Source organism: Mesoplodon bidens (genome assembly GCF_964165515.1).
Source record: "Mesoplodon bidens genome assembly, chromosome: 11".
NCBI lineage: Eukaryota > Metazoa > Chordata > Mammalia > Artiodactyla > Ziphiidae > Mesoplodon > Mesoplodon bidens.
Window position 1 is genome coordinate 82095759 of NC_138167.1, and position 12062 is coordinate 82107820.

General features: G+C 40.0%; 1 protein-coding gene across 1 annotated transcript in view; it reads right to left on the reverse strand.

The window, feature by feature from the left end:
• The window catches only part of CFAP54 (cilia and flagella associated protein 54), a gene marked incomplete at its 5' end in the record, with an annotated part of 331419 nt that overhangs the window by 167231 nt on the left and 152126 nt on the right, over window positions 1-12062 (reverse strand). The window contains 5 exon segments of the mRNA XM_081249749.1: window positions 3744-3879; window positions 3979-4202; window positions 8059-8286; window positions 9890-10071; window positions 11633-11775. Coding sequence (XP_081105875.1) covers window positions 3744-3879; window positions 3979-4202; window positions 8059-8286; window positions 9890-10071; window positions 11633-11775 — 913 coding nt within the window.

Sequence of the window (12062 nt, forward strand, 5' to 3'; positions counted from 1 at the left end):
GGTATTTATAGCCAAAAATTTGGCTTACTTGAAATGTTCATCGTATTTTTCATTTGTAAAAAAAAAAAAAAAGAGAGATACAAAAAAATGCTATAAATAAAAGCTCCAGAGTAGTATCCACTCATGAGAACTTTGGGGGGAAAAAATGTGGGTATACAATTTTTCATATTTCTTTTGTATAGCACAGCTGGAAAAGCATTAGGTAAATTATGTAGAGCAATTAGAATATGATTTTTCTGATATTCTATAAATTCACTAAATATACCTTCCATTATGTAAGTTGCAACATATTTAAAATAGAGGCTGCTTTTTCAATGGCAGATTTCCCCCCCTACTCAAAATTAACACAATTTAAATTTCCCTGGTGAAGTTTTCCAGAACTTCCTCTGTAGTATTTGTTTAAACTATCTTTAACAGATACTTGAGTCCTAAAGTTGTAAAATATCTGAAAACAGGACATTTTTAGACATAAGGTAATTCTTTTAAAAGTCCACCATCCTCTTGTCTCCATTTGTCCACTCCCACCACCATCCCCAGTGAACTAACCTAATGCTCAAAATACAACCATCCTTGAACCCCAGTCTGATGTAGATGTTGTTTCTTTATTGTCCCTTGTAGCTACTTCTACAATGAGATATAAAGACAGTCTAAGAAACTGAAAATGCCTTCCCCCAGCCTAATAAGGCCCTACTTGACCTGGTCCTTCCCACCTCTCCAGCTTCATTTAAAAATCTTTATTGAAGGGCTTCCCTAGTGGCGCGGTGGTTGAGAGTCCGCCTGCCGATGTAAGGGACACGGGTTCGTGCCCCGGTCCAGGAGGATCCCACATGCCATGGAGCGGCTGGGCCCGTGAGCCATGGCCGCTGAGCCTGCACGTCCGGAGCCTGTGCTCCGCAACGGGAGAGGCCACAACAGTGAGCAGCCCGCGTACCGCAAAGAAAAAGAAAATCTTTATTGAATACTATTATGTGCCAGGCACTGCTCCAAGCTCACAGATGATATAGCAGAGAACAAAATAAGCAAAAATTCCTATCGTTGTGGAACTTATTCTAGTGGAAATAGAGAGACAATATAGAGTACATTATAAAATATACTAAGGAGTTATAAACGCTATAGAGAGAAATAGAGCAAACAACACATAATTTTAAATAAGGTAATGAGGAAAGTCCTCAAAGAGAATGTGATATTCAGCAAAGACTGGAAAAGGTGCAGGAAAAATCAATGTAGACATTTGGCGGGGGGCGGGCACAATTCCAAGCAGGGGAAGAGCAAATGCGAAGACCCTGGGGTAGGGTCTTCTTAAAGAACAGAAGAACACAGCAGTTGAAAGCTGCAGGGGAGTTAAAAGAGACAAGTTGCTGGTGATCACAGGGGGATGAGTTATGCGGGGCATTAAGGCTGTGATGAAGATGTTAACTTTAACACTGAATCAGATGGGAAACCACTGCAGGGTTTAAAGCAGAGGAATGTCATGGTTTGACAGGTTTTTAAAAGGCTGTTCTATCTGCCATTAAGAATAGACTACAGGCTGGAGACAGGAGTTCAGGGAGGCTGGAAGCAAGGAAAAGAGTTAGGAAGTCATTGCATTAATCCAAGCAAACACAGCAGTAGCTTGGATGAGAGCAGCAGTGGCGGAGGCAGTGAGACGTGGTCAGATTCTGAATCTATTTTGAAGGGAGAGGATTTGGTAACCAACCTGAAGTGGGGTGTAAAAGCAAGAGAGGAGTCAGGGATGCTCTCCAAGTTGTCTGGCCTGAGCAGCTAGGAGGATGAGGTTTGCATCAACTGAAGTGGGCAAGACGTGGCAGAACAGGTTTGCTTGACATGTACCAAATTCAAGAAGCGTCTTAAACATCTAAGAGATGATGCTGATAAGGCAATGTGATGGGTTTTTGATGAGTCAGTTTAGTTAGGCTAAACTATGAGGATGACGGGAAGGGAATCATCCATTGTGTAGTGTATACACACTTCATCCTAGTTATTCAATCAAACACTAATCTAGGTGCTGCTGTGAGGGTATTTTTCAGATACTAATTAAAGTCCCTAATACACTGACTTTAAACTAGGGAGATTATCGAAGGTGGGCCTGACCTAATCAGGTGAGTCCTTGACATACTGGAAGTCTTCAGACTCCAAACTCCAAACAGCATCCAGGTCTACAGCTGCTCTCTCCTCACTGGATCCTCCCTCACTGACTGACTATGGAGAACAGCTTCTGGCCACACCTGTAGGGTTCCTTCCTTTTCATGATCCCAACTGCCTACCCAATGGATTTTGAACTTGCTTAGTGAGCCCCCAGGATCATATAAGCCAACTCCTTTTAACGAATCTTGATAAATAGATAGATTAGATAGATAAATAGATAGATAGATAGATCAACAGACAGACAGTTAATTCTAACTAGTTTTGCTTCTCTGACTAAACCCTGACTGATACAGGCAGTCAGATATGTCAACACAGAATTCAGGAGAAAGGTCTAGCCTGGAGATACAATTTTGAGCCACAGATTGAACTAACTCTCCAAGGGAGAGTGTGAGGATAGAGAAGACAGGAGGACCAAGAACAGAGTGCTGGCCTACACGAACACTGAGACATTGCGGAGGAGAGGAGAGGGAGGAAGAGGCGACGAAGACGACTCAGAAGGAGCAGCCTCTTCTTTGTCCCCTCCCCCTCCTCGGCTACACGGCAGCATGCGGCCTTCTTCCTGCACCATCTCAGGGCCTTTGCCCCTGTTCTTCCCTTGGGCTGGAATGCTCTTTCCCAGCCTGTGGCCAGCCCCTTCCCACTCAATGTCTCCATCTCCAAGGGCCTTCCTGACCCCCTTGGCTCAACCTTTTACCCCCCACCCCAGCCTATCTCTATCCCACTGACCTCTTTTATTTTCCTCAGAGAATTTATGATGGTCGTAAACCTTTTTATCTGTTTACATGCTTATTAACTGGCCCTACTTCCACCCCCTGACACTAAACTCCATAAAGCAAGAACTCAAACTGTATTCTCTCTACATAGACTATTGCCAAGGCGATAAGGAACCTTTGTGAAAAGGAGAAAATGGAGTCCTCGCTGGGTGGCTGCCACCCGCCACGTGGACTGGTGTGTGGGGTAGGGACTGAATCCAGGACCCCCGACATATGCCAGGAGCCCTCAGGCAGGACACACACTGGACATCTGAACGCAATGGCTCTAATCTTAGGGAGTCAATATATATTTGGTAAGTTAATAAATGAGAGAATTTACATATCTCTTCCCTCCCCCTACCTAACTTAAAGCTGCACCATGACGTTCGTGGGCCTTAGGCACTTTTGCCTTCATGGGCCCACTGCTCCATCAAAAACTATTAAAAATTATATTGTATGACTCCTTTGGTATAAACATAAATAGATGAATTGTAAAAACTGAAACATTTTCTTTGACCTAAAAGTTACTTTTTTCTTCTTATTTTGAAAGAAATTAAAACATTTAGTGGCTCCTAAAAAGGTACTGTGGCTCTAGACACTGTTCCCACTATGCCTAATGGGTAAATCAGCCCTAACCTGAATATAAGCTCCTGTGTACCAGGACTTTATTTTTGTTTTCCCTGCATCTGGAAAATACTGGCACTGAGCAACTCTCAACAATGTTTGCTGATTTGAATAATAAATGCCTAAGTGAAAATAGGAACATTTATCTGATTCCTAAATCTTGCTATTTACATGTGTACTCATAAGAAATCACCACTGCATGAATAATAGAGCCAAACTTACCTTCTGTTCATATTCAGCCTCATATCTTACACAAGGCTGTTGGGTAATATCTGGGCCCTTGCACTTGGATATTCGTAGAAGAAGCTGGCGCTGTGCGTACACCAGGAGTGGCGTCACTTGCTCTGTATATCTCTCACTAAACAATGGTAAAAATAGATTTAAAACGAACGTTAGTAAAGAAACATTCTTCTCAGTGAAGTCTGTCCCTGTTAGCTGCCCTTACAGCGGTACTTACTGCGAAATTGTATTGAACTGAATGGCAAGTGATACAAGTGTTTCCCATTTTTCTACTTGATATACAAGTTCCAAAGATTTTAATACAAAGTCGTGGATCCATTTCAAATCAACCACATTGACATCATCCAGAGGATGCTCAAAGGTAAGGCTAGAACCACCGTTATCATTTTTAATATTCCCATAGCAACTTGGAACACTGAACCCTCCTTCTTCTTCAACAGTCTGCAAGTAGCACATGGAAAAAAAATTGTGTAATTTCAGATTTTACTACATGTTTTTTCTGAACACTGAATGTATAGCTAAAAATATAACATGGAAAAGAACTGGACAGAAAATGAATTTAATATTTTTATTATGCAAATCAAAGCTTGATGACACCATCCAACAGCACTTCTGCAATGATGGAAACGTGCTTCATCTGTGCGGTTCCATACAGAAGCCGCTAAGCACATGTAGATGCTGAGCTGTTGAAGTATGACTAGTGCAATTAATTTTATTTAATTTTAATCATTTAAGCCTAAATGTAAATTAGCACGTAAGCCTAGTCATTACTATACTTGCTGGTACATAGTCACTAATTAAGTAAGGATAGTAAACCAGTAAATAAGGTAAAATTTTGAGGAAAAACAGGTTATAGTATACACAAATAATTTAATTTCCCTAATACATCGGTTACATTCAGTTTGTAGAATAATATGTCCAATTCCCCAATGCAAAAGGTCAAACTTATGGAGAAAAATATCTTCCAGAAGACCCTCTTTTTGCCTAAGTTAGAGGTACTCTGTAACTATTGTGTTCATTTCCTGTAAGTCCCTGACGCATTTGTGTACACCCCTAGAAATTTCTGAGGCAAAGCAAAGCCCGTTAGATCCGCCTACTGGCCAGACTATAGCCCAATAAACAGTACAAGTCTAGCCCCTCCCTCCCATAAGATTCATAGTCCTTGAATTTGGAAGAGATCTTGAAAGTCATCTGGCTGTGAAATGCCATATGCGTACCTGAAGTCAGGCTATGAAGATGTGGATAATAGGTGTGACATACATGACCTATGTGACTTTGCCTCCTTAGCACAGTGCCTGGCACCTGGGACATGCTCAGTAAAGGATAGATGTCATTTTACTGATGTTATGAGCTCCGTCCTTGTCATCTAATAATCAAAAGTCAAAGAGCTCAAGATGACATCAGTCCCATTTGTCTAAGTCCTCATGCCATGTGGATGAAAAGCGGCAGCCAGTTATGATGACAGGTGATCGATCCAAAGTTATTGCCAAATTTGTTAACATTTCTCCATTTCTAAACCGTCCATAAAGAAAATCATAAATGGGGTCATACCATCCTCACAGGAGTCCAGCAGAGCAACCACACTATCTAGATTCATATTTTCACCAATAAAAAACTGGTAGTTTTTTAAATTAGTAAGGAAGTGCTTGATTTAATCTGTAGCCTCTGTCATAAAAGGTTTTACTCTTTCTGGTTTCTGTTCTTCAAGTCTGCCTCTGATTGATTTCATGGAAACTTTGATTTACTGCTTATAGCCCTCTTTTGTGAAACTGATTTTCTGCAAGCAATGGTTCATGACAATATCAACACCAGTGATTACTGTGCTTTCAGTACCTTGATCTAGGGTACTGAAAGCACTGTACAGCAGAATACATTTCCATCAATGTTATCCTCTGTCTTACTGACCATCTTCCCTTCCACCTCCAGGCACACCCTGCTCTCGATCTCCAGGAATGTATAAATGTCGGGGAATATCTCATGATGGCTGATAGCTGATAGCTATCCATAGATGAACACTTAAATGATTGATTTATATCTTTCTTCCTGTTTACTAAACATTTAAAGTTATAAAGTTTCTGCTAAGCACTGGCTTATTTACATCCCACAAATTCCGGTATGTTATCATCAGTTGAAATACTTTTTAAATTTCCCTTGTGTTTTCTTCTTTGACCCATGGATTATTTAGAACTGTGTTATTTAATCTCCAGATATTTGGAGACTTTTCTTCCTACATTAATCTGTTTATAATGTAGCAGTTAGAAAACATACCCTTTCAGATTTCAGTCTTTTAAATTTTATTATGACTTATTTTTTGACTCTGCATATGATACATCTTGGTGAACACACCATGTGCCTTGTGCTCTGTTTCCAACCAATCTTAATTTGTACTGCACCTCACTTCTGACACTAGCTACCCCAGAGTCAGGGTCAGACTCCACAGTTTAAGGGCTCAGTGCTCACTGGAGATGCCAGCCACAAGTCTCAGGGTCACTCACACTTCTGACTGACCAGCTATAAATTCGGGTTCAATCATTTCCTAGAATGACTCAGAATTCACTGATACAGTTTTCTTATAAAGGATACAACTCAGGAACAGCCAAAAGGAAGAGGTGCATAGAGCTAGGTCTGGAAGGGTCCAAGATGAGGAGATTCTGTGCCCTCTCTCTATGGAGTCAGGGCCTGATACCCATCCGACATCAGTGTGTCCACCAAACAGGAAGCTCTTCAAGCTTTGGGTGTCCAGAGTGTATTCTGAGTCTCTGTTATTTGGTGTATACACATTTATGATTAGTATGTCTTCTTGATTAATTGAGTTTCTTCTCATTAGGAAATGTCCCTCTTTATCTCTCAAAATACTTGACTATATTATCTAATATTAATATAGCCTCACCAGCTTTTTTTGTTTACTATTTTCATATTTTAGGCTTACTATTTTCTTTCACTGTTTTATTTTCAATCTATCTGTTTCTTTATACCCAGAAGTGCTTTTTTTAAAAAATAAATTTATTTATGTATTTATTTTTGGCTGCATTGGGTCTTTGTTGCTGTGCACAGGCTTTCTCTAGTTGTGGCGAATGGGGGCTACTCTTCATTGCAGTGTGCGGGCTTCTCATTGCAATGGCTTCTCTTGTTGCAGAGCACAGGCCCTAGGTGAGCGGACTTCAGTAGCTGTGGCATGCGGGCTCAATTGTGGCTCGTGGGCTCTAGAGCTCAGGCTCAGTAGTTGTGGTGCACAGGCTCAGTTGCTTGGCGGCATGTGGGATCTTCCCAGACCAGGGCTCAAACCCACGTCCTCTGCATTGGCAGGCAGATTCTTAACCACCGCGCCACCAGGCAAGTCCCAGAAGTGCTTCTATTATGGGCAAGTATACGTCTTTCTCTTTTATCCAGTTAGACAATCTCTGCCTTTTAATTAGGGTATTTAATCCACTTATATTAATATAGTTATAGATAAAATTGGGTTACATTATTTGTTATTTGTTTTCTATTTGTCCCATGTGTCTGTGTTCCTCTTTTCCTGCCTTCTTTAATTGACTATTATTTAGTTTTCCACTTTACTTTTAGCTTTTATTTGGCATTTTAGCTATATCTCTCTTTTGGTAGTTATTCTGGGGATTATTAAATGCATACTTAACTTATCACATTCCACTTGAGAGTTAATATTGTATCACTTTATATAAAGTTTAAAAACTTATGACAGTTTAATTTTATTTGCCCTCCCAGTCTTTTGTGCTATTGTTGTCATATATTTTACATCTGAAAATGTTATAAACCCCATGACTCAAAGTGCTCATGTGTTTACTAATTTTCAATGTGTTTGGGTTGTATGATGTTTGCATTTTTTCCAATTTTATTTTCATGCTTTAAACCACAGTGTGCTAGATTTGAGATGGCTGTAAATTCTACCACATCTAGTGTAACAAAACATGGACAGATAAAGCAGGGAAATAAATATCAACCAACAAGCTATATGATCTGTCTTAGGGTCTGTTTCTTCCTCCATCAAAAAGATTGCTATGAGGATTAAATATATTTAGATTAATTTATGTAGAAGCTGGAGCTCAGTAAATGTTACTTTCTGTTCCATTTAAGAAACTGAATTTTCAGGCAGATATTTGTAATTAACATCAATGTACTGTTATATACTGTGAACCAAATAACAATGAGAAACAAATGAAATACAGACAAACCAAATAACAACTCAAGCAAAATATTAATTTCTACTTATCCCAAGCTGCCTGGTACAAAGAATTTGTTAATTAACCTACAATAAAAAGAATTACCCAAATACTCTTACCTTAACAGAACTGATATTTTGTAGTTCTATTAACATGTCAATAAGTAATTCTGCTCCCAAATAGAATGGTAAAACAGAGGTACAGAGGAAACTGTCCTGGCTAATAGGAAATGTTTTATACAGATCCACTGCTTGTTTATGAAGTATTTGTAGCTCCTGAGTAAAGTTCCAAAGAGCCCGACAGCAGTTCTGAAGCAGAGTCCAATAGCCACCACGATGAGCAAGAACCTAAGACAAACACAACATTCAAAAGACGCCAAAGTTCCCAAAGTTATGGATCTCTGAACAACTTCCTCTTTCTGCAAATATTCTACGTCAGTAATAAGAGTAACTAACACCATTTGTTATATGCTACTTACATGTGCTAGACACTGTGGTAGGATATTTACATGCATTATCTCAGTTCATTCTAATGACAACTCCTATGAAGTAGGTATGCACCAGTATTCTCTTCAATTTACAGATGAGGAAATGGAGGCAAGGGGCTAAACTGCCCAAGGTTATGAGTCTACTAAGTGATGAGCTAGGATTTGCACACCAGCGGTCTGACTCCAGCACGCCCATTGTTCTAGGTGCTGGGAACATCACAGCAAGCAAGGGAAACTGGGCCTGCTCTCGTGCTGCTTCAATTTATTAGGAGAGACCGATACCAAATAAGCAGACAAATAAAATACAATTTCAGGGAATGATAAGTGTTGTAAAGGTAAATAAAGCAGAAATGACTCAGAACCTGATGAGGGTGAGAGGACAGGTCCTTTTATACAGGGTGGTCAGGAGAGAAGTTCTCTATGAGGTGACATATGAGCAGAGCCCTGAATGTTGACTTGAACAAGTCATGTGAAGGTGGGGGTGGGAGTGTTGGGAGAAGGAGAACATTTGGGGCTGAGGGAACAGCAGGTGCAAAGGATGGAGGGTGAACCTGAGGGCTGAGGAGGGAGCAAGCTTAGTGCTTTCAGAACCACAGAGGGGAGAGTGGACTGCACAAGAGCAAGAGGAGTGAGTCCTGAGAAGTGAGCAGAACCCAGACCTTCTAGGGCCCTGAAGCTGGTACAAAGGAGCACAGGATGCAATGCTCATGGTCAAGGGAGATGATGTGGGTTTACTTTACAGTTTTATAAGGTCACTCTCTCTACTTCACGAAGAAAGTGGGAACCTAAGTATTCCTTTCTCATCTAGAAAGAATACATTTCTTCTCATCTCTTGAGAAGTTTGAAGTACATCCCCTTCTTGCTATGAGGGAAAGGAAACAAATTTCTTTGTAGCTAATGATTCCAATTCTGAGTTTAATCATCTATCATATAATATTTAACAAGAAAAAGACAAAAGCATTTGACAGAAGACACAAGTAGCCTGGGGAAGCAGGAGGTCAGGGGGGAAGGGACAGGGCTTCCCTGTGGCCTAGAAAGAAAGACCTTCCCCTGGGCTAGAGGGGAGAAAGGAGTCTATGGTGCCCAGGAGGGATCAAGAGCCCGAAGAACCCCTGGTGTCACTGGAGAAGCCCATGTCCCAAGTGTGGCTAGAAAGCAGCAGAGGGGTGTCTGAATAGTCATGGAGACTTTGTAGACAAGGACAAAGGCCACCTCAGCTCTGGGTGGATGTATGACTAATGACTAAAGGGGCTTTCTCTCCTCCCTCACAACTTGACCAAATGTGAGACCTCAGTCCCATGGCAGGCAAGCCTTACAGATGACCGACATAAAATCCAGCAAATTTAATCTCACAGATGAAATTAAAATTATGGATAATAAGTAAATAAATGTATCATACATGCCTAAATTCATGGGCTGAGATTTATGTCCACTACATTAACAAATAAGAAGGACCACCTTACCATTGCTCTCCTGCAATATAAAAAGATTTTCATAAAATGATCCAAGAGATCCACATTTGCTGAGTGATCCTTTTCTTTACCACTGAGTCCTGATTGAGAGTCTGATTCATAACCTGTTTGTGTCTTAGAAACATTTTCATCACTCATCTTGGAATTAAGAAATGCCGAAAATTCTTCTGCATCTACAGTACAAATATAAAGTATAATATTATTGAAAAGAGAGTTAAGTTCCAGGAAACACAACAGGTGACTAGCATCAAATGAATAATTCAGATAACAAACGCTACATAAATTTGGAGAAAGGACAGAATTATCATGGATATGATGAACCCGGGAAAGTTTCCAGAGAAGGAGGCTTTTAGATTAGTTCTTAAAGGGTGGATTTAGCTACGTGGGAAGAGTATAGAGAACATTCCAGGCAAGGCTGATGGCCAAGGGAACGATGCAGAGGCAGGAATGTCATGCTTTGGGGGAGAAGAATGACAGGATCCCACTGTTCCTTAATTTCCCCCCCAAACAGGCCATTCCCTGGACACATACACCGGAAGCTGAGGAGCATCCCCTGGTGTTAGGCAGTGCAGCAACCCTGATCACTCATTCTCCCGTTGCTGTGCTAAAAAACACAGAGGATTTCTCCTGCCACAAACATTCTCTTACTAGAACTCTGCATTAAATGATAAGTCTCAATAGCAGAATATTTTATTGCCAATTTCATGGGAGGTCTTAGGGAGCTACTTTAAAAAAAACTCAAGAAGTTATATATATTGTAATGTACATACAAAACTCGGACTCTTTCTATGTCCAGGAAATTTACTTTCAAATACTTTAATAGTCCTGGTATGACATGCAGGTACCAGTTAAACTTAAACTATACCCTAGAAGAAATTTAAAAGCATGTTAAGTACCTCAAATATGAATCAAACCCCCTGGGGCAGTTAACCAGCATTATGAAATATCCTGTTCAGCAATAAGCCATATAGGAATTAAAAAGCCATTTTTGAAAATCTATCTGAGGGTTTGTACTAGCATAAAGATATTAGAAATAAATTTTTATTTGTGAAATGAGTGGTATTCAAGATAGGTGATTGTTTAGAAATAGTGTCATCAGTGCAACACCCAGAGAGCCCTGTTCACCTACATCTCTCCACGTCCTGAAGGCCCCAGTCACCTGACCAGAAGACAATATTGGTTGGTCCTGCCATTAGGGTATTACTGCCTTCATCTTGGAGAAAGCTTTCATGGAAGGTGATAATTACAGATCCTAAGGCAAGAGTGGACTGTCCTGAGTACAAAATCGGAACTATGAAACAGCTGCATGATGTTTTCATGCCTGCTTGCATCAGTATGTTTGGTGGAATTTGTTCTGAAACTTACTTCCAGTAAAACATAAAACCTGACAGCAAGTCTTCACTTACCTTGACCACTGGAGGCTACCAATATTTTTAAAAGAATATTATATTTGCTGAATGGCCAAATTGATTTAGGGGAGAATCCTACATAAATATTTCCAAATATATATGATGATGCCACAAAAATGTAGAAATTTTTAAAAAAATAGAACAAATAAGAATCTCCTACAAAATATCACAACTCAACTAAATTCCTAAGTCATTGGAAAATGATGTGTGTAGCTCTGTGTCTATGGGGGGGTGTACGTGTCAGGGTATGTGTGTATGTATGTGTTGCATTTGTGAATAAAAAAATCTAAAGACAACTTGATAGCATAGAACATATTTATTTTACCTGATGGTAAGTGAGCCTTTCTTTTTTTAGCCGTAAGAAGGAAATCAAGCATCACTTTATAGTTTTCTAGAGTCAATTTTCCTGTTGGTAATACTGTTCCTGAATTATACAGTGAGAACACATCAGGATCAAATGATCGGAAACTGCAAAGGGGAAAAAAACTCATTAAAAAAACAATATAAGCAAAATTGAATTAATTCTGTCAAATACCAAATAAATAAATACATGTTTTAATAAACTGGAACTTATCACCAAGTTACCCTGATACAAATTCGGTCACTGTCTAATCTTTGTGCTGCCAAGTAATCATGCACGAATGGCCATGTGTGACTGGCAGGTCGGAGAAGAAGAGCTCTCAGTGTCCAGGGGACAGTGAGGAAGCCCATCTGATCTGAACTGTTTTCCCTTTCATAGCCTCAAGAATGGGTCA